At 42.9% G+C, this 25,003-nt stretch overlaps 1 protein-coding gene across 1 annotated transcript in view; it reads left to right on the forward strand.

Moving 5' to 3' along the window:
* IGF1R (insulin like growth factor 1 receptor) overlaps positions 1-25,003 on the forward strand; it is a 312,337-nt gene that overhangs the window by 218,540 nt on the left and 68,794 nt on the right. Inside the window, exon 3 of the mRNA XM_012521759.4 lies at positions 21,026-21,338. Within this exon, the coding sequence (XP_012377213.2) occupies positions 21,026-21,338 (313 nt within the window). The remainder of the gene's footprint in view (positions 1-21,025; positions 21,339-25,003) is intronic.

The following is a 25,003-nucleotide window of genomic DNA, read 5'->3' on the forward strand; positions in this document are numbered from 1 at the left end:
TACTGAACCTGTGTGTAAGACGAATGAAAATGTAAGGAATGGTGTCCCTGTCCTCCAGGAATTTAGGATTGGGGAAAAGATATATTTGTGTAGCCACTGAACTAAGATACACCAAGCCCCTGCTGTGGGTCAGCTACACAGTGAAGGGAAATCAGATGGGATTCTTGCTGCAGGGCAGAGTACAATGTGGTGGAAGAAAGAGGGAGAGGCACTGAACGGAAAAACAAGTCTTTGGTTGTAAATTAAATCAGTGCTTTAGAAGGAGAGGAAGGGAATGCTGTAATGTAAAATGATGGGATGGCAGGAAACCCTAGATGGGCTAGAGCTGATGACCCCCAAGGCCAGCACTGTGGGCTGTGGAATGCTTACACCAGTCAGAAGGAGAAGCACTGTACCAAGGTCCTGAGTCAGGAAAGGGCTGGCCTTCTTCAAGTCACGCTGCTCCACTGTTGCAGCAGTGGCCATGATGGTGGGAGAGATGTGTGTGTGTGTGTGTATCACTGTGAAGATTCAGTAAAATCCTCTCCGCTGCAAAGTCTGTCTGCAGCCTTTCAGTAACCTGGAGTTTCCAGTGTCCCAGAACCTCGAGAAGTGCCTACATCAGGGAATCACAAAAGTCCTTATTCAGCGAGTAAATGAGTACGTCTTCCTTGATACAGGCCCATCAGGAGGAAGCGTGAGAGGAGTAGGGAGTGGACACGTTGCTTCGCATCACAATGGCCTTGAGCCATGGGGCAAGGATGGCGATGCTCCCCAGTGGCCCTGGCACTGAGAAGCAAAAGCAGTGGGATCTAGATAGCAGAGGTGCAGGTGGCATGTGAACTGGACAGTCTGGCAGGTTTTCCAGCCAGTTGGCTGTCCTTCCCATCTCCATGAGGAGGAGCCGGCCACAGGGTTGCCTGTGGACAGAGCCAATGTTTGGGGATTTTTTTTTTCTTTCTTAAATAGCCCGCACATATTCTTGGTTGCAACTCAGAGGTCCAGCCCATGGATCCTGGAAGAGGTTCCTTTGACCTGGAAAATCTTAATGGCAGATAGTTGTATTCAGCAAGCGTCGGTGTTTTTCCCTAATTTTGAGTAGCCTCTGAGTGTACTTGACAGCAGGGGCTAGTCATATAGCCCTTTGGAATAGTATTGTCCATTTATTTGTACAATGAGGGATGTCTATACCAGATTTGGCATCACCACAGTATCCTGCCCCCTTCACCCCCCGAGTTCAGCCCATAATCATCAACAAAGGAGATCCTTTCTTCACCTCTTTCTTTATTGGTTGTAGGGATTTCTTTAGCATAGCAGCAAGGAGCTTGTGCATTTCTTTGCTATGGCAGGAAGGTCTTCATCATCTTCCTGTAAAAGGTTGTTTATGTAGGAGAAAATTGTGTGGAATTTTTTTTTTTCTTTTTGAAGAGCCAAGTGAAGTCTTTTGAAACAGAACATTATTTTCCCTGTCTAAAAGGAGCTTATTTCCAGGTGGAAGTTGAAGGTGTAACTTCCATGCTTGAGAACGTTTTGTTCGAAGGCTTTGGAAAGTGTAATCTGCCTCACCCTCACTCAAACCCCTCAATCTGTATCTCTGTCTGTATCTGGGGGGCCCTTTAAAATAGTAATTACCCTATATCCCACCTTCAAATAATAAGTTAATCATTTGGATAAGTTAATGGCCACTACCCTAAATGAAGTTTATTTAGAAGCAAATGTATTTAAGAATGTCACTGAAATACTGGAATTTGAAAGCCAAGCTAGCTTTGAAATTTATACTATTTAATTTTGTTTGAGCAGACATGAAATTTAAAATATTTTAGAATTCTGTCCTTTTGTTTACTTTTTTTTTAGCCACATAGTCCTTTCCCCAAAACGAAATCTTGTATGGATTCCCAATATAGTAACCTGATAACAGCCATGGCTCCAAGTCACCCCCTTCACCCACTTCCCACTTCAAGTCCTGTATGGGGATCAAATAATAATAGTAGCCAATGTTTACAGAGCACCTAAGATATGGTAGGAGACATACTCAATACATTTATGAGTGTTAACCACACTTAATTTTGCACCAAGGCAATATGATTTATCTGCTGTGTACAGTGAAGAAACTGAGAACCTTTGTCTCACAGCTGCCCAGAACTGACAAAGCTGGAATATAAACTTCCTTCTGTCTGGGTCATCCCCAGAGTCCATGCTCTTCTCTAATCCGAACACTGCCTGCAGTCCCATGCTGTCTCCAAAACAGAAGATGAACTTAAGCATTTTAAAATCCTAAACACTGACTCTCCCTAAAACCAATTTTTAGAAAGTAGACAGACAGACAGACATGACTTGGGCCCTTAAAAATGTGGCCAAACTGGCACACAAATGGGCGTAGGCTGTTTCTAAATTGCTGCTTTAGATTTTGCCAGGATAGCTTCTGGGATGGTAGTTTTGTTTGCTTTTTAATATATTTTGACACCATGTGCAAAGGAATGCAACTACATGCTGTTGTGTCCCTCCTCATTGAGGGGAAGCCAAGGCCACACCAAGGGATGTGTACCCAGAAGGCCAGGCTACCTGGCAGGAGGGAGTTGGGGTAAATGTTGCTATTAGAGGGCTAGTAGGTTTTTAAAATAGAATATCTCAAAAAGATGTATTATCATGTGTTGTATGCAACCTGAGATACATCAACATTTTCCATTTCTTCCTTTTCCTTTTCTTTTCTTTTTTGTATTTTCATTGATACTTTAAAAAAATATCTCCAGTAAATTTAACACCAGGTTAACTCTTTCCCTCTGGATAAATTCATTTGTATTCTTGGGAAACCCCAGGTAAAGGAAACACTGCTGTTGGCTGCATTCTGTTGGCTGCTTCTGGTGTGTACTAATTTGTGGACTATGTATTCATCCAAAACAGCAGAACATTTTCCAAAGGGTCAAAGACACATGTCCACTGAACCTCTGCTCCCATATGTACCAGGAGACTTGAAAGTGAGCCAGAATTTGAAAATCTTGGATTGGGATAATGTTATTCTCTTAAAAAAAAAAAAAAAAAAGCCTAGCTAATTTAATATAAAGTTGTTTATACTTCATTTTTCTGGCAGTGGGTTTTCTCTGTAGGTGGTTGAAGATTTCCTGTGAGTTTTACAAGTCCCGGGGCAAGGCGAGTTGCATTATGTACCCTCTGTGGTCACAGCCACTCAAAGGATAATTTATTTCTTAATCCACTGTTGTCCCTGTATTGGTACATGGGTACTCAATATTGCACTGCATATCTTTTTAACTCCTGGCCTGTTGCAAGTTTACAGGTTGTTAATAAAAATTTAAGAATGATACTTTTAGGCATTCCAAATATTGAGTCTTGGAGGAAGATCATTTTTTCCCCTAAATGTGTTCTCCCTCCCAATGGCTGTCTACAATACCTTGTGGGTGAAACGGATATTTCGAGCATGACTGAGCTTATTAAGATCCCCGAGGCACTTCCTCTACCGGCTTTTAGAAATTTCAAAGGATGGGGTGGGCGGCAGGGAGGATTTGTGGACATGTGATCTAGAGAGGGCAGGGGGAGGAGGTAACAGGTTAAAATAAATCTTCTGTGCCCCTGCAGAGGTCTTGTGTGGGCTGAGAATGTTAATTTACAAAGATAAGGTCTTACCAGCTGTGGAGCAAGAGAAAATGGACATGGGGGAAAGTTGAGCTGGTGTTTTCTTAGAAGAAGAGAAGCGGGAAGCAAATTAATTGGGGGAAATGCATTTAATAGGCAATTTCGGAATTGGCAAAAGTAGAAAAGTTCATTTAAAAACGTCCAACATTTTAAAGAGGGATATGTGAGTTGTTTGTGGAAATGGGGCCTTTCCTTAAGGATAAAAGGTGCTGCTCTTTGTCGTGTGATGGGGGGAGCTGGGGACTTTGTGGTGTGACAAGAACTCTGGGCTTAGGCTCCAGAGCCCGATCTCCTACACGTGGTGTGACTTTCATAGCTTCGACTCTCTGGACTTCTCTTTCTTCTTCTGCCAAATGAAGACAATTGGACTGGAGGCCGAGTTCTTGGGTTGTTTTCATCTCCAGAATCCGATGACTCCTTCCTTGGGGCATCTGTCTCATTTCAAAGATGCTCAGTAGTGAAGCAAAACACCCTAATGCAGCCCAGGGATAGGGGTGGGGACGGGGACTCTCCATCCCCCGCCCAGGGTGGTCGATTAAGGGTCCTCATGGGCGAAGGGGGGGCAGCCAAGCAGCCTTCTCCTTTTTCAGGGCACTCTATTTAAGGGCGCTGCAAGGTCTGGTTCCCGCTGTGATGAACAAACGCTGACCTCAGCCTTTGCCCTGGGTTTCAGGTCAGCCTGATTGTTTGTGAAACATGTTCTTTTTTTGTCAATTGCCAGTGCTTGTTCTCTCTGTGAGTAAAATACAAACACACCCTGCGAGATGCTGTGCGCCAGTTTGCAGAGTCGGGCTTCCGCACCCTGGCCTCCCAGGCCTTTTGCTGGAGAATAAGGATGCGACACAGGGAAAGCTCGGGAGACAGGAGTTGTTTTCACATAAAGAGCTGGATTTGAAGGAAGTTGCTACATACTTGTTCCTTTGAAGAAAAAAAAAAGACCTAGCTCTTGAAAGTTCAGATCTTTGTTTTTAGGTTATTCAAGTTTAGGATTAGGATAAGATTTTTGAAGAAGAGATTTATGCTTGAGATCTTTTTTTTTTTCTTTTTAAAGTGCCTTGGTCACTTTTAAATTGTATAGTATTTGAGGGAAGGGGTTAAGAAGTTGATTTGGATAAAGCAGGATCATGTGCTATAAAAGTTGCTGTCTACTGATCCCTTCCTTTAGCAACGAAACCTTACACATTCTCATGGTATGTCAAACATGTAGATTCTTGGGCACAGTCATTGGAGCTTGAGTGCAATTGGATCTCTGTATGTTTATGAACTTTCTGTGCAAATTGCTTCAATCTTCAGGCCAAGGATAGAATGAAAGAATGATCCTTGGACACGGTTTCCAAGTTTGGGGCCTCATCTTAGCTTTGCCTGGTAGAGTTGTTCCTGTTTGTTTTTATGAAGTTATGCCTGAGTGTTGAGCTTGTCTGTCTTTTTAAGTAAATTCCTTTGAACTCTGGAAATCAGACTATCGCACCTATCAGAGAATGTTTGGGAGGCAATTAAAAGGCATGGGGGGTGAGTTGAGGGCTGTCCCAGCAGGACTGGGAAAGAAAACCACCTGTATCTGCTAGTACTGCATAGGGGCCGAGGTGTGGGTGAACCCCGCAGCCTCCCAGAGGGCGAGGTAAGTTTCCAGGGTTACAGGGTTATGGAGTGGCAGTGTGGGCTTCACCCCCAGGTGTATCTGATGGGACAGCCCTGGAATTTCCCACTCTACTTTGCAGGGGTAGTTATGCTTTGCCATATTTTGCTTCATGTTCCAGCTCTCCTAGAGCCCTAAGTGATGCTGAATGGGCCTACAGCAATATCGTGATATTGTTCACATTATCATTTGAATAATACTGTTGAAGAAACTGAATAACTAAAATCAGAAAATAATGATGGCTCAGAGATCAAATAAAACTTATCCATATATGTTTCTGAATTAATTTGCATAAGCAGAAGGAGCCTGTGAGCCCATCTCCAGAGCTGGACACTGACAGCTACTAAGGATTTGTACCTTTACATCTGAAATACTCTCTTTCAGCTGCCATTTTACTTAAGGGGAGGGTATGTTGGTTCTTCAGTTGAACCCAGTCACACCTATTGTTTATCTAAAAACAAAAACGAAAAACCAGAAAACTCAACCATGGTGATAGGGGAAAGGAGAGTCTTAAGTGTTGAACTCCTTCTGTCAACCTTTCCAATGTGTAGAGACATTTTTTTTCTTATCTGAAAATGAGGAAATGATAATTTCCAATATATGGTTGGGTTTGTATTTACCAACAAAGGATTTTAAGCACTTTTTCACACATCCTGGAAAGATTGATAATATTTGAGCTAGTGGACAGCCCCCCACAACCTCCACCACCCACAAAAATAAAAACAAAGCAAAATAAAATATGGACCAACACAAATTCTGTAGAACTGGCAAGTGTTATTTAAAATTTTTTTATTTTATTAATTGTCTTTGTGAGGACATTCCAGTGATGATCCTTAAACATTTGTATGTATCTCCAAGGCACTGTTGAATCATGAACTAGATTAAATATAAGTTCCCTGTATTTGTGTGCACATGTGTAGATATGCTGCGTTCCATTCTCTGGAAGCTGGTTCTCATAAAGTTTAGGTGGTAATTCTATTAACCAGAATGTGGGATTATCTGGGACACCCTGTTCCCCTAGCTGCCCTGGATAACAGAGTTTACTGTACTTTTTAAGTCTAGTTGATCTTTTGTGGTTTTCACGCAGAAGAAAAAGTACTTTAACATTAGGAGATGGGGCCAGCAATCGGATTTGATAATGAAATAGAATAACATGACCTTCTAGTATACCATATACTCTAAAATAAATGTTTACCTGCCATCAGGAAGTATCAAGATCAAAGGCAGAAGATGTGAAAGAAGCTGGAAAGGTAATAAATGAGTGGGCTTGCTGCCCATGCTCCTCAGGCATATCATATTTAATTACCAAAAAAAGGGGGGGGGGGGGAAAGGAGGGTGGGAGCAAGAAGAACAGATAAAGCATTTTTCTCTCAAGCCTCTGAAAACAAAAAATGTCAAGCCCTAGTGCTGTTTTAAAAGCATAAACTTCTTTAGGAGCTTAAACAAATTTAAATATACAGTTAAAACTTTAAGATCTCAAGAAGATAATGGACCAAAGAACTTAAGAGACAGCTAACCCAAGAGGCAGGGCCAGCAGCCCTGAAATGCATGGAAAAAATACCCAACCTCCCCAGCAACCCCAGAATTGAGATGTGATACCTCTCTTCTTTCCCATTCTGATGTTAGCAAAAAAGGAAGAAAGAATTATGGAGAAAGGGGATTTTTTCGCGTCCTTTAAAAGATTTGTCCCTCTTGAAGCTCTTCCAAAGAATGTACTATAGTATCTAGAAACATTTTCCAAAAGAGGATCCCGAAAGTATTTTGCAAAATGATGAGGTCACTGAACTGGGTTGTATGCTCTGAAGAGACAGCTCTGAAGGAGCTTTTCCCTTATTCATTTACGCAACACCTGTGCAGGGCCTTGGTGGTCATGGTTTTTACATGTACAGGGGTACATGTAAGAATCAACTCCACAGGTACCTTGTATATCACACTTTCCTGGTAAACAGTTCTGCTGTCGTTGACAAAATTTGGTCAAAAATATTGTGTGCTGTTCTCTGACTTGTAGTTTCCCTGCTAGTGACTGTGTCCTGTTAAGTCATTTGAATTATGTTGGCATCGATGTTTGTATGTGGAAAGGGGCATGTTGCAGCACAGCGTCTTTTTGGACTAGCAGTATCTACCAAAATAAATATAAAAGCATGATGTGTGTAGTCACAGTGGTATAGCATTGAGCTTTTAATGGGTCTGTGCAGTAGACGAGGTATCAGTAGCACTGATACTTCAGTCAACACCAAGAAGGCATGTAATTGCCCAGAAATGGGCCCTAACACCGGTTTTAAGAGACATGCCAAAACCACAAAGCTGGAGGCCTCTCCCTCTGTGTTTGACCTCCACTTGGACGAAATAGCCCCCAATTTATCCCTATGGGACACAGTCCTGCCTTGTTAGGAAATCAGCAATGTTTAGGAGCCCACAATACCTCACATAACTCTGTGTACAGTAACAGAGAGTGGAAATAGGGCTGTAGGCACGAACAGGCCATCAAGTTATAAATAGAGAATACTCTCTCAATTCCACTTTCCTTAGTCATGGAGGGACAGTGTGAGTTTTATAAACTTATAAGGAATATACAAACAGTTCCACATTTAAAATAACTTGGAGTAATTTTTAAGTGTGTGAAAAGAATATTTTTTCCACCCTGCCCACTTAAAAGCATCTGTGACAGGCAATATTAAGTGATTGGTGTCTTTTTGTGCACTTGCCCTGTTGGTCAGAGAACTAGGGAAAAGAGTTTCAAAGGAGTCACTCATTCTCTGCAGTTATTCCTTTCTTCTTTTTGAGGAAAGACAAAAAAATGTGGGGGGAGGGAGTGTGAAAGAAACACTCTGTGTATTCATGCATGAGAGAAATCCACCCTACAGGTCCCTCCCCTCAGCTCTCTGGAGCAGTGAGGATTTGCTTGGATACCCAAAGTGCTCACCCCTGCCCTTGATTTTTTTTTTCCATTAAAAACTTGTCTACCTTTCCCAAATCTGTATGTGAATTTGGAGTATGGGCTCAGAAGAAAGTTTGCTGAATGATCTTAAAGTACATTAGGAAAGGGGAAGCGGATGTGGCTCAACTGATAGTGTCTGCCTACCATATGGAGGGTCCAGGGTTCGATACCCAGGGCCTCTTGACCCGTATGGTAAGCTGGCCCATGCGCAGTGCTGCTGCGCGCAAGGAGTGCCGTGCCATGCAGGGGCACCCCCGCGTAGGGAAGCCCTATGTACAAGGTGCACCCAACAAGGAGAGCCCCCCCACATGAAAAAAAGTGCAGCCCACCCAGGAGTGGTGCCAGACACATGGAGAGCTGACACAGCAAGATGACGCAACAAAAAGAGACACAGTTTCCTGGTGCCACCTGACAATGCAAGTGGACACAGAACACACAGTGAATGGACAGAGAGAGCAGACAACAGGGGGGAAGGGGAGAAAAATTAATCTTTTTTTTTAAAAAAAAGGTACATTAGGAGAGTTTTTGTTTTTTTAAGCAAATTCTGTTGTATGAAATGACAGGGATAGTAAAAGGCACAGAAGGTCAACTGCTTTTCTCCTTTCTTAATATCTACTGTTCTTTTCCTGTTCCCTCACCTCCATCTAAGGCAGGGATTCTTAACAAGGCGTCTGTGAGCTTGAATTGAAATTCAAAACACCGTTATTTTTGGGAGACATGGGGACGTTTTGGTGTGGGCGTGATCTATTTATTAAATAATACACAGTAGAGTATAGACTTAGTAAGGGGTTCATGGTTTTCACCTGACTGGCAGAGGTGTCCTTGGAACAAAAAAGGTTAAAGTCTCCTGATCTAAGGGGACCTTTCTGTGATGCAGCGTCAGCTTCATTTGTCAGTCATTTTTGTAGAGGTTAGATTTATTGAGATAGTTTACCCCCATCAGCTAGTAGAGGACATGCTGACCCTGCGTGCAGGGGAAGTGACAGAGCTGGCGACCTCTCCCCACAGATCACATAGCTGTTAGTTTTTTCTCCTGATATCAAAAGAATGGCACAATATAGTTGATTCGATGCCGTTATCAACTCTGTTTCTCCCTTTAGAATAAATCTATAATGTGAATAGATTTTAGGGTCCACATGGGCCTTTCCACTAACTTCCAACTGATGTACCGTTGCTTTGATCACTATACATTAACAGAAAGGCTTACGGGGCTAATTTTGCCACTGGTGAATCACGTAAGTCAGAATTTACGTAGGAAGATTAAAAAGGAATGAACAAAGTGCTGAAACACATTACAACATGGACACACCTTGAAAACATTATGCCAGTCACAAAGGACCACATGCTTTCTGATTCCATTGATATGAAATGTGTAGAATATACAAATCTACGGAGACAGAAACTAGGTTAGTGTTTGCCTAGGACGGGGAGGGTTGAGGGTACATGGGAGTGACTCCTCATGGATACAGGGTTTCTTTTGGGGATGATGAAAATATTCTAAAATTGACTGTGGTGGTGTTTGCACAACTCTGTGAAAACAACATTGAATTGTACACTTTAAATGGGTGGATTTTATGGTATGTGAATTATATCTTTAATAAAGCTGTAATTTTAAAAAATTTATGAGTGAAGGAAAAAATCGTATAACCCACAGTAACCAAAATCAGCAACTCAGCTAGAAGGGGACTCCTAAGCTGCCCTTTGCTCCTCAGCCTTTGGTGTTAATTGAAATTTCCCACGTTGTTTCTTTGACTCAATGGCTTCTCTTTGTTTACTCTTACTAAGTAGTTCTGGAAATCTTGAATAATGGCACTATGTATGCCTTCCTTTACCCCCTCCGTCCTCTCCGTTTCTAGGTTGCCCTTTTTGAGCATCTGTTGTCTTGGTTTTCCTCTTTCTCAGTACTCTGCTCACATTGATTTTCAGTTTCTGAGACTTAAATGATCCAAAGGGTGTTGTCAGCAGGCAATCATCTCTTTTGCTCATTAATGAATTATTCACAGATGTGTTCAGCAGTCAGTACGAAATGTTTGCCCAAACCCCTTGGCTCACCTTGTGTACTAGATAGAAAGAATCTGCTTAAAGCTCGCATATTTATGTGAGCCTTGATTATATTTGTTTCTGTGCTAGAGTAAGGGGCAAGGCACAGAACTAGACTTTTTCTCCTCTTCGATGACCAAGTTTTCAGCCTTCCTGAGCCAAATGAACTTGTGAAGAGAATGAACTCTTGTTATCTAATCTCAAGTAAGACTTGTTGGGTGAAATGGTTGGTGGGCCATTGAGTCTCCCTGGTCTTGTCTGTCTGGCTTCCTGATTGCACAGTCATTTGTATCTGGTTAAGTTTGCCCCATAGAATGAGCCGGAACTAAGTGTCTGCCTTGAGAATTGCTGCTGCTTCAGTCTTGCAACTTAGCAGTGACCCTGTTGATGAGCCCGGCAGGACTCAGCCTTGCAGATTTGTGCTGGAAAACTGGCCTTGAGGTTTCCATTTGCTGTAACTTCATAAATGAAGAGGGCTTAGTGGGTACATGATATCTCCTTAACATAACCTGGAAGCTTGACCCTTTTCCAGAGAGTCATGTTTCATGGGTTTAGTCCTTCAGACTAAGTGGTATACCCCAAGGTAGGGGATGCGGGGGGAAGGTGCTAGAACTTGGGATTTATTTCTTCCTCATGGGTATATGCTTAAAAAGAAAGTGAATGAGAGGAACTTTGATAGCACTTTTCCTTTAGCCGGCACAGGCAGGCTGAAACAGTGTGTGTCATGGAACACGGTCACAGAAGAGAGTGCCCTCTCTGGTCAGGTTTGCAAATCAGGTTTGCAACTTAACTACAATTTGAACTTCTCTTTGCCTCACTTGGTCATCTTGAAATGAGGATAATGACACTAATCCTGTATGATTGTTAAGATTGTTTGATAATGTGGATAAAAATGCTTACTGTATTATCACGTGGAAAATACTCAATGGCTCTTAACTCAGTGATATAAATTGTGTTCATATAGGAGGGACTTAAACAGTTATTTTGAAAAAGACCTAGGAATTTCAGACGATTAGGAGCTCAGAATGAGCTAGGTCAATGAGACGATCTTAGTTATTTTTAAGTTAAACGCACAGAGACTATACCTCCAGGCAAGCAGGTTGGTCATGGAAGACCCACTCCACGTCCCTTAGTCCTCTGGCATTCTACACTGTTCAAAATTCTGGTATGTTCGAATAGGTTTGGGAGCCTGCAAAGGAGAGATGGTGGGTTATACAACACTGCATGAGCTGTGACTCAGTTCAGCCTTTGGAGGTACTCCACAATCACCATCTCAGAATATCTGGGTCTGATTATTCTAAAGTCTGACCTGTACAAGAAAGCCTGTGCCTCCCCCTGTGTATCAGATACCTGAATGAGGACTGGCGAGCATGCAGTATAGGAAAGTGTGCTTTCTTTGGGTGTGAGGAGGTCCTAGGTCAAGGTTAGTGCTAGCTGTCAATACATTGTACTTTGTCTCAAGTACGGAGCCCCCTTAAACACTGCTGGAACAGTCCCCTAGGTTGTGGCAGAGTTTTGTGAACTGATATGGAATGGATGACCTCTAAACTTTAAAAAAAAAATGTTTTTGTTAGTCTGCTTGTTTTTTAATTAAAGAAGTTTTTGGTTTATGGAAAAATCATGCAGAAAATACAGTTTCCATATTAAAACCCACCCTCCCTCCATTTTTAACACCTTGCATTATCGTTTGGTTTACCTTAGGGTTCACTGCTTGTGTTATGCAATTCTCTGGGTTGTTGTGGTTTTTTAAAAATTCTAGTGATATACATACAACTCTAAACTTCTTTCAACTCTAAGAATCTGTGATTCGATGGGGAGAAAGTAGCTGCGTAAGTACTTGTTGCTGTTGGACTGAGCCAGGCAGAGCTAATGGCCCTGGGAGTCTCTTGCATTTGCTGCCTCTTCTGGTATGCTGGGAGCTATCCTGCACCCAGATCCTCAGAAGGAGCTGGAGGTGGGAGAGCAGAGTCAGAGGGTCCCCTGAGGAGCGGTGAGGAGCAGAGGCCTGTGATTTCTCCCCACTGCCCACCCCCTGTCATCCCCGTACCCTAGTATTTTGGAAAGTTTGGATGTTAACACAGGATGCCTTGTTAACACTGAGCTGCCAAGAAGGAAGCAGACTCAAAAGGGAATCATGGAAACCCCCTTCAAACACTGCAACTAGGAACTCCTTTGGAGCCACTGGCCTTGTTAGAAAAAGAAAACGTTAAGGCCCAGTACATTTATGGGTTCGGAAACTGTGTGGCCCCCCTCTTTTACAAGCCAGCCTTCCTGTCACCCTGAGAGTTCTGTTAAACTGTACCTTTCTGTTTCCACTGGGTCACATCCCCACAGATCTGGTTCTCATGAGAATGCATAAATGGGCCTACCTCCTTCGGGTTCAAAAGAGAAATTTCAGTATCTTTGCATTCTAACCATAAAATGCCTCCTCTCCTTGTCACTACTATGGTGAAATGTTTTTTCCCCAATAGATCCGGTTTCTTTTGGGCAATGAGAAGAGCAAGTTGGTTGCAAAGGTGATTTTCTTTCATGACCATTTAAGATGGGTTGCCCCCTGAACTCTCTTCTGCCTTGTGTAACTGTTTGGCACAATAGGTACACATTTCCTAGTGGTCACTGGTTTTTTTTTTAAGATATTTATTATTTATTTATTTATTTATTTATTTCTCTCCCTTCCCCACCCCACCCCAGTTATCTGTTTTCTGTGTCTATTTGCTGTGTCATCTTCTTTGTTGGCTTCTGTTGTTGTCAGCGGCACGGGAATCTGTGTTTCTTTTTGTTGCGTCATCTTGTTGTGTCAGCTCTCCATGTGTGCGGCATCATTCCTGGGCAGGCTGCACCTTCTTTCGTGCTGGGCAGCTCTCCTTATGGGGCGCACTCCTTGCGCGTGGGGCTGCCCTACGCGGGGGACACCCCTGCGTGGCACGGCACTCCTTGCGCGCATCAGCACTGCGCATGGGCCAGCTCCACACAGGTCAAGGAGGCCCGGGGCTTGAACCGTGGACCTCCCATGTGGTAGACGGACGCCCTAACCACTGGGCCAAGTCCGCTTCCCAGGTCACTGGTTTTTGAGGTTCTTTTCAACTCTGGAATCTCTAGGCAGTGGTTCTGTGGAGTTTTCCATTAGCTATTCCTCAGGATGAGCAGAAATGTCACAGGTTCTTCTTGTTTTCCTTTTGAGACAAGCATGCTTTACTTTTAATATGTGTTATATGTAATCACACCACACAGTCGTTCATTTTGGTCTTATTTCATGGATCTAAGCATTCCGAATAAACCTGTGTTTCTTTTTTAATCAACATATCGGGAGAACTCCTAACTGATAATGTCAGTAGGAAAGATTACAGCTCTCTCAGAGCCCAAGAAGTCTTGGCACTCTCCACCACTAGCAACCCCCAGCCCCCTTTAAAATAACATTTTATTGAAATATACCACTCATACATGAGCACATGTAAACAAGTATATAGTAAAATTTGTGAATTTGCGAATTTGCAAAGCAAATATGCATATCATCATACAAGGGTCCCACATATATCTCTCCACCACAACCACCTTGCATTGTTGTGAAACATTTGTTATCGACTATGAAAGCACATTGTCAAATATTATTGCTAACTATAGCCTATAGTTTACATTTCATGTATATTTTTCCCTAGACCCCATTCAATGGATGTCTTTTTTTTTTTTTTTTTTTTTTAAGTTTAGGGTGATTGGGGCAAGGAAGTGAGGAGTATGTATGTAAGGGAAAAAGTGAGTGAGGACAGGTTGAATATTGTTTTACGAGGCAAGCGCATGCTTAGAGTACCCCAAACTTGGCAGTGGCTGCCACATTTGGTAGGTACAGCGCCAACCCTGGCAGAAGCCTGCCTGCCACTTGCCAATACCTTTCTCCTCCTGGGCTGGTTATTTTCTCCCGGAGCTGGATGCCTGTTCACCTGGCTAAGCCCTGAGCCTCTCTACAGTCAGGCTTCTGGAGAGAACACCCATTCTGTCTAACTTTAGATCCGTGGGAAGCCCATGGTTCACCTGCCAAAAAGGTCAGCACAGTCCTTTTTGCAAAGCCTGCAAGTCTCTCATTGGAATTAATTTGAGCACCAAAGAAAAAGCCACAGGGAACTACCTTAGTTGAGTTCTTGTCTTTATATCCTTGGTACAGTATTCACAAGTCACAGAGGAATTCCACAAATACATTAAATACATTATCATCCTAAACTTTGGCTTTGTGTGTCTGGTGGGAGCATGGTACTGAGAACTCAGAGATCCATACCCTTAAATCCACTTGAGTGTGCTTCTTTTAAAGTAATGTGGTATTTGAAAGGAGCAGGGACTCCAGGGGGTGCTGCTAGTCCTCTGTAGGTCATATCAGCCCTGGCTGTGGGGTGCCACAGGGTTCCGTCTGAGGTCCTTTTGGCAGTCCTCAGACCTCCCTCTCCATCTTTCTGCTGATGACTCCCCTTTACTTTTCCAGCTAGACCTCTCCTCCTCCCTTTCCCTCTCCATAGTGTCTGATGCAAGGCAAGGGAAGCAGAAGATTTCTTTGGACACATTTCTCCCTGAAGTCTACTCTCCTGGAGTTAACCAGTTCACCCTCATGCATGAACACACATCCTATAGGAATGTCTTCTCTCCTTTTATATGGACCAGTGGTGTTTCACTTCGAGTGTATTTAGGAGCAACTAAGATGTTCCTAAACTACTCTGTAATTGGATTCAGAAGTTTTACTGTATTAGAACATTCATAAACTAGTTCCATCCTTTAGTAATCATGTGGGATAATATCATTGGTATTTTTCAAACCTGCATGGCTGAGTGGCCCCTCTTTCATTCTTTTTTCCTTGTGAAGATGTTGAATCCTCTGTCTGCTCTTCCAGACAAGCAAAGTACTTTATGAGAATGACAGATGGATGGATGAATGATGAATGCTGGCAAGAACAAAAACAAATTTTCAAAACCCCTAGAAAGAGTGTAATAAATAACAAGGATGGTGGGAAGGGAGAGAAGTAGAGGCTGATGTGTGGGGCACTTTTCCTCCCCACAAAAATAAAGAAAATGAGTTTTTCAATGGGGTGCCCTATTTTTAGCAGTAAATGTGAGACATGCTGTTAACATTTCCAACAGTTTAGATATCTTTTAAAAATTTTTTAAATCTTTTTTTAAAAGATATGTAAATCACACAAAATGTTACATTAAAAAATATAAGAGGTTTAGATATGCTTTTGTGTTTATTGTTTGTCACTGTAAGAAGTCCAACAGGATAGAAAGATCTCATAAGCAAAATCCACTTAACTTTTTCCTCTCTAAGTTTCCTAGTTTATAGCAGCTTCCACTTTCCTCTTGTCTTATTTTTAAAAGTAGGAATGCCTTTAGTAGCTCTAGATGTGCTCCTTAATCACAGAAGCCAGAGAAGAGGCTCCCTTCCTTTCTCTTAGAGTGCCATAACTGGAAATTTAGTTATTGTACCAAATGTTAAGTTTTGTCACTTGCATGAAACAACCATCCGTCTGCTGGCAAGACACACTGCCCAGGGCTTTTCAAGAAATCCCTTAATAGTCTTGAATACTAATAATATTTATATACATTGAGATGAGGCAAAATTTATAGCAGCTTCTGGGGCTGGCTCCAGGACTCTCTAATCCTGGACTTGTATGTGCTCTCCAACCACCTCCCAGAAACTTCTCAGACCAAAGCTACATCAAGGTGAGCCCCGCCTCCCTGCCTTCTATCCCTGGAGCCAGCTCTTATTTATGGAGCCTGTTCTATAGCAAACAAGCCACTTTTTTTCTTTTTTTTACGGAGGTACCAGGGATTGGATCCCGGACCTCTTACATGGGAAGCAGGCATTCAATGACTGAGCCATACCCTCTCCCTGCCACCTTTCCTTTTGATCTCTCCTCCCTCCCCAACGCGCACCCTCCTTTATCACAGAATATGTGATGTGTGTTTGTGCATTTTGCATCATTTAGTATCCTAGAACTCCTCAATTTGCAGTCCTTTTAAGAGGAATTGTTTTTTCTATTAAAAAAAGTGATTTTACTTAATTTAAGCTTCTCTGAAATTCTTTCTAAAGTAGCCCCCACCAATGAAGTAAAGCCCTCCTTCCCCAGGTTATGTGCTGGTCATAGCAAGAACCTGCTGATCATGCCTTTCTGTTTAGCACCCCTGTAGGGGTTCTGCATGGATCACAGCCCAGAGAGGCTGTTCCCTGCAGAATGGGAGGTGGAAATGCAAATATATGTACCGAAAAATGAAGATACTTTGTCAGGTATTTTTATTTTCTTTCTCATGGCATAAGTGCCTAAGATTTGCATTTGGGTATAACTGTTCCCAAACAAGGGCATGAAGACAGTCTTCTGTGATTTTTAAAAAAATTTTTTCTGAGATTTTAGTACTCCATTAATAGCTATTTGATACTAGTGCCCATTATGATTTAAATAAAATGGTATATAACACATGTAAGAGAGGAAAAGGGGGTTCTGCAAAGAGATACTGGCCTCAGTCTGTCATGATGATTGTAAGATTCTTAAACAACTTTTCCATTTCTCCAGCCACGATACCTAATGATGGCTGCTGGCTAAAGAGACGTGTCTCTGGGTGGGGTCTTAAGTATGAGGATATGAACATCATTTCTTGTGAACTTCTCCAATCCATTCTGTTATGTGAACTTTGCAGGGACAACATGAGAAGGCTGCAGTGCCTCCTCACTTCTAGATCTTCTTTCACCTGTACCCCCTCTAATCCTCACCCTCTGCACGGCTACCAATACGACCTTCCTAAAATGGAAGTTTGACCATCCTCCCCCCCCATCCCCCCCACCTGAAACCTCCAGTGGTTCCCATTATCTGCCAGTTGAGCTCACCCTCTCAATCAGGCCTTTGGCACCTCCCTAAGCTGGCCGCCTCTTCTAACTTCCCGCCACCCCGGCCCCATGGTCTGTGACTGGTTCACAGGCACCCAGTCCTCCTGCCACAGTGACTGCATAGCTTTCACAAGAGCTCACTCATGACAACCCTTTGCATCCCTTTGTTCTTATCCTCCCCATCCTTCAGCTTTCAGCCCCAGCCTTATGACCTCTGTGAAAGCTTCCCCAAGCCTCTCACCGACTCCTGCACTTGCCTTGCATGCATAATCCGTTCTTTCAGGACAGGGCCTGCCACTGATCCATACATGGCACACAGGTCTGGTATGTGCTCAAAAAGAACTGATTGGCAGAAAAAGAGATGAAGGCTAGGTGGGCTCACGTTCTCTTATCAGTTTAGAAACCTGAAAGAAGAATATGAGAGTTCAATGTTTCTTTAGATCCTGAACCTTGGAGTTACCCCCATAGTGGATATATTTGAGAGAGTAATCATTTAACCTATTTGGTAAATAGATGTTCTCAACTGTGAAGTGTGGTGATAGTGTGTGCAAGTGGTTGTGTGTGTGGTATATGTTTGTTGCAAATTGGTGTTATCCTCTTTGAGGCAGTCACCTTAGTAGACAGTATATATATCCAGACATTTTAGGAGCTCCTACAATGAATACTTTTTTTGGTATGATAGGAGATAGTTACTCCTTGTTCTTTGTGGATAGATTAGTTTTTAGAAATGTCCAGAAGTCACTGAGAGCCACTTTTTCTGAAGAAAATGAGCAAAGGTTGTGGCAAAATCCAACAGGAATGGTTTCTTCTTGCCGTATAGAAATAAGTCACTTAAACAAGTGTATTTCTCCCTTGAATATAGAAGTCTGGAGGTAAGTGTTCTAGGGTTAGCCTGGTGGCACCCAGGCACGAAGGATCCAAACTCCTTTTATGTGCTCTACTATTCTTTTTAAAAAAAAAAAAAGATTTATTTTTATTTCTCCACCCCACACCCCCCATTGTCTGCTCTCTCTGTCCATTCGCTGTGTGTTCTTCTGCATCCACTTGTATTATCAGGCAGCACCGGGAAACTGCATCTCTCTTTTGTTGTGTCATCTTGCTGCGTCAGCTCTCCATGTGTGTGGTGCCACTCCTGGGTGGGCTGCGCTTTTTTCATGTGGGATGATTCTCCTTGCGGGGTGCACCCCATGCACACAGCAGCACTGTGCATGGGCCAGCTCACCACACAGGTCAGGAGGCCCTGGTTTGGAACCCCAGACCCTCCATATGGTAGGCAGATGCTCTATCAGTTGAGCCATATCTGCTTCCCTGCTCTACTATTCTAAATATGCCATCTCTTGTTCCAAGGTGGTTGCTTGAGCTCCAGGCATTATGTTTGCAGTCTAGTCAGCCAGAAGTGGAAGGGCATACCTTTTGCACACCAAAAGTTTTCTTGTATTTCATTGGCCAGAACTTAAGTCATATGACCACTTTTGGCTATATAGGAGGTTAGGCTAGTAGCTTTATGATATGCCCAGCTGAAAATCAAGCTTCTTGTTTTAGTTACCTTCAAGCAAATACCGTGGAATGGCTTAAGCAATTGGAATTTGTTCATGGTTTTAAGGCTAAGATAAAGTCCAAATGAAGGCATCATCAAGGCAATGCTTTCTTCCCAAAGATGCATTCTGAGGCTGGCTGCCTGTGATCCTGGGTCCTGGGCTGCTCTTCACATGGCAGTGCATCTGGTGGCGTCTTCTAACCTCTCCATTCCCTCCCAGGTTCTGTTGAATTTCAGCTTTTGGCTACTCCCTCTTACCTCTCAAAATTTTTTTAAGCCTGACAGTATCATGAGGATAAGTTTGTTCCCTTTAGAGGTGACACCATCCATTTGAATGTCTGAGTTCTTATATCTGTTTTTAAATTCAACTGTTTGCACCAAAACAGAAACTCTTGGATACAGCTAATGGGAGTATAAATTGGTACAGATTTTCCAGTGGGCAGTTTAACCCCACAAGTTCAAGTCTAGAAGTTTATCCTAATGGAATAATTAAGGATGCATGTGAAGATTGCAGTGCCGATTGTAATAACAAAAAGTTGGGAATAGACACGCCATCTAATGGTAAGAGACTGGTTATAATTATGATACCTGTACTATGGGTTGTGACGCAGCTGTTAAAGGATATTGGAATTCACAATATATTATGCAAAAAAAAAATTGCTTTCTGAATGACTTGACCTTTTTTGGTAGATATTTATATTAATATTTACTTGTGCACACACAAGCATAACAAAAGACCTGTGAGGGGCCATATGAAGGTATTGATGAGGGACTGTTTGGGAACAGGTGGACTGAACATTCTTTATATTTACTTATCTGTGATCTCCGATTTTTTTAAAATGTGTTTTTACTATTAGAAAATGCATTAATAATATTCACTATATAATGCTTGTCGGTGTAAAAAAATGTACATGTTTAAATAATTTTGTATTGTTTTCCAACTCAAAGAAAAAAAAGAAAACATAATGCAACCCAGATTTCATATTTTGATAATTTATACGTTATTTGTGAGTGAGGCTAACAGCCCATAGTGTGATCATTACAGCATTGTTGTAGAAATAAATGCCAGCTCATCTATTTGGGAGATGAATTGTGGATCTGTGTTTATTGAGCACTGCTTTCACTTAACTTTAGCACGGAAGGGCTTCCAGGAGATGGTTTCGAATGCCTGTGGTTCTCTGGGTTGGGAGACATGGCCCTCCCTCCCACCCCCTTTTTGTACTAAGAGATTAACCATCAGGTATGGTGACTTTTTCATGATTTCATAACACATTAGGGTGTGTACAAAAAAAGTTGATACTTAATATCTTTGCTTATTTCTCACTGGTGGAGCAAAGCCTTAATATGTTACAAGCAGACACAAACTTTCCTAAAGTCATTTTGTGAGCCTGAATGGTATCATCTTTACTATATTATTGCTTAATCATATTATTTCAGCACAGTAAGGCTTTTTAAAGGTTTTTAATAAGGAGCATATTTGAAATGCACAAGGAGAAGATACTAATGCTTTTTAAAGTAATAATAAACCATATTGTACATGTAAGGCTTTCATATTATCACATGCTCCTCAGGCTACCTTTTAATATGGTATTACCCCCATTTATAGATAATGAAAGAGAGAAGCAAGGTCAAAAAAGCTAAAGACTTTGGGAGATCCTGGTCTCCTGACAAAAATCTGAGTGCCCCTCACCCCTACTCTGTTACCTTAGTTACTAGGGCTGCCATAACCAGGTACGACAGGCTTGGTGGTTTAAAACAGCCCTAAGTTACTGTCTCTAGGTTCTGGAGACTCAACGACCATGTGAAGGTGTCAGCAGGACCATGCCCCCAAGCCTGGAGGGAGCCTCCTTCCTGGCCTCCCCCAGCTCCTGTTTTTGCCGGCAGTCCTTGGCACTTCTTGGCTTCTGGCTGCATCACTGCAGTCTGTGACTTCTCCATCTTCACATGGCCTTCTCCCCACTGTCTGTCTGTTTCCATGTCCAAAATTCCCCCTCTTCTTGTAACCACCCCAACCCAGTCTGGCACACATCTTCTAAGACCTTATTTCCACAGGACTCCAGGGCGTTAGGACTTAGACATATATTTTGGGGGAGACCCAGTTACCCCTTAGCACACTGAATACAATCTATGGCAAGTCACTGCAAGTCTAAGGCGGGATGAAGGGCACAATGACCTACTCTTGGGGGGTTTCACAGAGTGTACAGGTTCTATTGCGCCATCTGGGGTGGGTGGTCGCCATGCCCCTAGAATAATGCTGTTCAGCCTCCTGGGGGAAGCCATCCTGCCCTTCCTGGTCTTAAAACCCCTCCCCATCCTGCACAACCACCCTCTCTTCCTGTCCTTGCAGCGCCCCACAGGCTCTCACCACCCTTTTCCCTCTTTCCCCCCGCAGTGTGCCCGAGTGCGTGCGGCAAACGAGCGTGCACCGAGAACAACGAGTGCTGCCACCCCGAGTGCCTGGGCAGCTGCAGCGCGCCTGACAACGACACGGCCTGCGTGGCCTGCCGCCACTACTACTACGCGGGTGTCTGTGTGCCCACCTGCCCACCCAACACCTACAGGTTCGAGGGCTGGCGCTGCGTGGACAGGGACTTCTGCGCCAACATCCCTAGCGCCGAGAGCAGCGACTCCGAGGGCTTTGTGATCCACGACGGCGAATGCATGCAGGAGTGCCCCTCGGGCTTCATCCGCAACGGGAGTCAGAGGTCAGTCCTGCCCCGGGTTGCAGAAGCCTCAGGTCATGGTGACCTTAGCTGATCCCACCGTCCTTGCTTTTAGTTATTACATCCGGCTGGGTCCATCGAGAGGTTAATTGGGATTGGTCCATTGGAGAGGGCTAGAATAAATTAATTTTTTGATGATAGTCTATGAGAAAATATTTTTTTTCAGTTTATTTTATGCTTTGGACTAGAAGTATAGCGGCTGGCCGATTGAAATTAATGAAGTCCCTGGCTTGCTGGTTCAGTACCCTGAGTTCACTGTGGTCCTATATGCTTGAAGAGCTGCTGTCTGAGCTGAGGAGTGACTGTAGCTCTGGACTTTCCACGGCCCTGGTACTGTTTCACACTAGCCCAGTGCAGGCTTTAGGAGTGCAAGAGGGAAGATAAGACAGTTCTCGGGAAGCATCCTTGGGGCCGGCTAGCTGAACTAAAAGGTTTCTTAGTGCAAGCTCAGGACCAGGGCCAGAACTAGTAGCCATAACAGTAAGCAGGGACATAGTGTTCTACATTTTCCATCAGCGCCTTCTCCTTTCTCTAACTCCTTCCATCTTCACCCTTGCTCTGTTTTCTTTGAGTCCCTCATTTTCTTTCCTGAACTTTGAGACTTCACTTGAGAAGCAACGAAGCCACTTGAGAAGCAACAAAGCCCTTCTCTCTGGTCCGCTCAAATGAGACTTCCCATAACATTAATTTGTCCTTGGTTCAAGGTTTTGAAAAAGAAATGTTAATGGTGTTACAAAATGAAGGAGCTAATACTCGACGCAAACAAAGACTAGAGGTTGAGGTCATTGGTCCAGTTATAAAGGACCAGATGCTGTGTTCATGAAATTGCACCAAGGGACCCTAAGATTTCTGGGTTCTTCAAAGTAAAACTATTCTACAAATACCATTAGAAAAGTAAACATCCATTTTGAACATAACTTGTCATCTACCTGCTTTTGGCTGACATCTGTTTCTGTAACCTGCATCAAGCAAGTCTTTATTAAAGGGTTCTGTTTCTAGAGTAATATTTGGAGCTGTTGCTCCTCCTGTCATGGACTTACTTCCCCTCCACCATCTAAAGACAAAGGACAGTATCTCACAATTTTAAGCACAGAACAGTGCTGTGTCTGTTATAATTTGTGTAACAATTGGAATAGTTTTTTAAAAATTACTCTGAACACTTAAAAACAATAAACGTGCCAGGACTCCAGTGGTCATAAAGTATACTTATTCCACCCAGAATAAGATGACCCCATTCTACTCACATTTTCTTAGCAGTCTGAGAAAGGTAAAAGGGCTTTCCCCATGCTCACCTGAGATCCCACACAGTGCACAGAGCCAGGCCAAAGGGTCAGCCATAACCCAGACTTCCTGTTCCTCCCGGGGGAGGCGGGTGGCTGGCCCGTGAACTTGGTGTGATCCTGTGAATCCGTTTCCCATGGTCGTCAGAGATGTTCCAGCACTCTGCAGCTACTAGTGTAGTGGGCAGTGTGGGGACGCTGTATGTTTTGACAGTGCTGTTGTCTCTGCCACGGCCGTGCTTTCTTCAAAGAATGGAGCCGTTATTTTCCCCACCCATTTTCACAGTCTGTGAACGCCACAGGTCTGCTCTTTCTGTCTTAAACTAAAACACTGTCAGGAAATTAAAAAATCCCCCTCTCTCAGCCTTTAAGGCCTCCTTGACACTTTAAAATATTTGTTTGTACTGTTCCTATCCTCTTTGTTCCAGAATGGATTGTAGGAAGTGTAATTTATAAACATGCAATCAGAGCTCTTTCCGAGGAAAACATTCTTTAAGTGCTAGATTAGTCCTAGGTGCTTTAACAAAGGCAGTTGGTTTAAAAATTGCTCTTTTAAAAATGGTAGGGTGGGGAGTTAGGGTAGCTCAGTGTAGCTTCACATGTACAACATCCTGGGTTCAATCCCTGGAATCTCCTAAAAAAAAATATACACACACACATAGATATATAAAGGGGGGGGGTGGGCAGACTAAACGTACACTTCCCTTGCCAGCCAGCATTGCCCTCCCAGACATATATACCTTAGAGAAGTGAAAACTTATGTGCACACAAAAACCTGTACACAATTGTCACAGTTGCTCACAGCAGCTTTTTTGTAATAGCCGAAAATGGAAAACAACTCAGCTGCCCTACAGTATAAATGGTTAAGCAAATTGTGGTATATCCACACCATGGAATGTTAGTCAGCAATAGAAATGAAGGAACTATTGATACACACAACTTGAATGGACCTAAGGGCATCGTGCTGAGTGACAAGAGCCAATCTTAAAAGGCCACATTTTGCACAATTCCCTTTATAGAACATTCTCAAAATGGCAAAATTATAGAGGTGGAGAGGAGATCAGTGGTTGCCAGGGGTTAGGGAGAGTGGGGGGTGGCGGGTAGAGAGGAGGTGGGTGTGGCTTTAAAGGGACAGTGCAAGGGAGACCAATAGTTCTGCTTCTTGGTTGTGGTGGTGTTTACAGAAATTGACAAGTGATATGGCACAGAAATATGCATACATGTCCCATGTTCATTTCCTGATTTTGCTGTTCATTATCATTAAGTGAGAGGAACCACTGAGGGACAAAGGGCATAGGGCAGTCTGCACTATCTTTGTAATTTCCTGTGAATCTATAGTTATTTCAACATAAAGAGTTTAAAAGGGCACGTGGCACATACAAACTCCAGTATAGACTGAAGGGGGTATGTAAGTAAATTAGAGGCAATAGAAGATCAAAACGAAACAAAACAAGCAACTGCTGAAAGGAAGCCACTGTCCATGCTAGAAATGAGAATTTAAGTGTTAAGTCCAAGGAAGGAGGAATCACCCTCTTTTGGGAGACCCAGTTCTTGCTTGACTACTTAAAACCTTGACCCCCTTTCTCCCAACCTGAAATAGGAAAATACCAGGGAAATTTTGTTAAATAAAACAAAACAGAACCCTTCATCTTTGCTTAATTATGCAGTAAAGTTCTGGGGAGAAAAAATTGACTCTTATGAAAAGATCTGTAAAGTTGTACTCTTTTCCTGAATGTTTTTTATATATCTCCATGAAGTTTAAAAGATCATGTAGGAATAATAATGTAAACTTAATAGCTCTCTCACTCACCCTCCTATTACACATGCATCCCTTAAGGTTGTATCATTTATTTTGTTTGGAAATTGACCCACTTTTCTGATCCTATTCCTGTGTATTGCCATAGAACCCCGAAGGTTCAGCAGCTCTCATGGATTAGCATTCTTTCCCCAATTTCCTGAGTAATGGTAGATTAGCCGAAAATGTACCACTCTTTCCTCTGTACTTAAACACAGCTCAGTCATCCCTAACTCTTGGTGGTTTGTGGCATATTTGGGATAGCATGTGAAATAGGAGCTTATTACAAAGTAATGGAAATTCCTTGCTGGTATTGTGTATGCAGAGAAAACAACATTTGGATCAATTTACAAGTTTCTGCAAAACACTGTCAAGAAATAATTTCAGTTGTGCTTTAGCAAGAAAATAATGGATTTGTGCCTTTAAAGGATCACATGCCTTTCGGAATCCTTCCCTGAGCTTTGCTGGGGTGTATTGACTGCAAGAGTTAGATTCCTGTGAGTGGCAGAGACACTGCTGTCCCTTTGCTGTCCCTTTCACATTTGACTGTCCCAGCTGCTCCTCCAAGGGTG

This window comes from Dasypus novemcinctus, chromosome 3 (genome assembly GCF_030445035.2).
Source record: "Dasypus novemcinctus isolate mDasNov1 chromosome 3, mDasNov1.1.hap2, whole genome shotgun sequence".
NCBI classification, from domain to species: domain Eukaryota; kingdom Metazoa; phylum Chordata; class Mammalia; order Cingulata; family Dasypodidae; genus Dasypus; species Dasypus novemcinctus.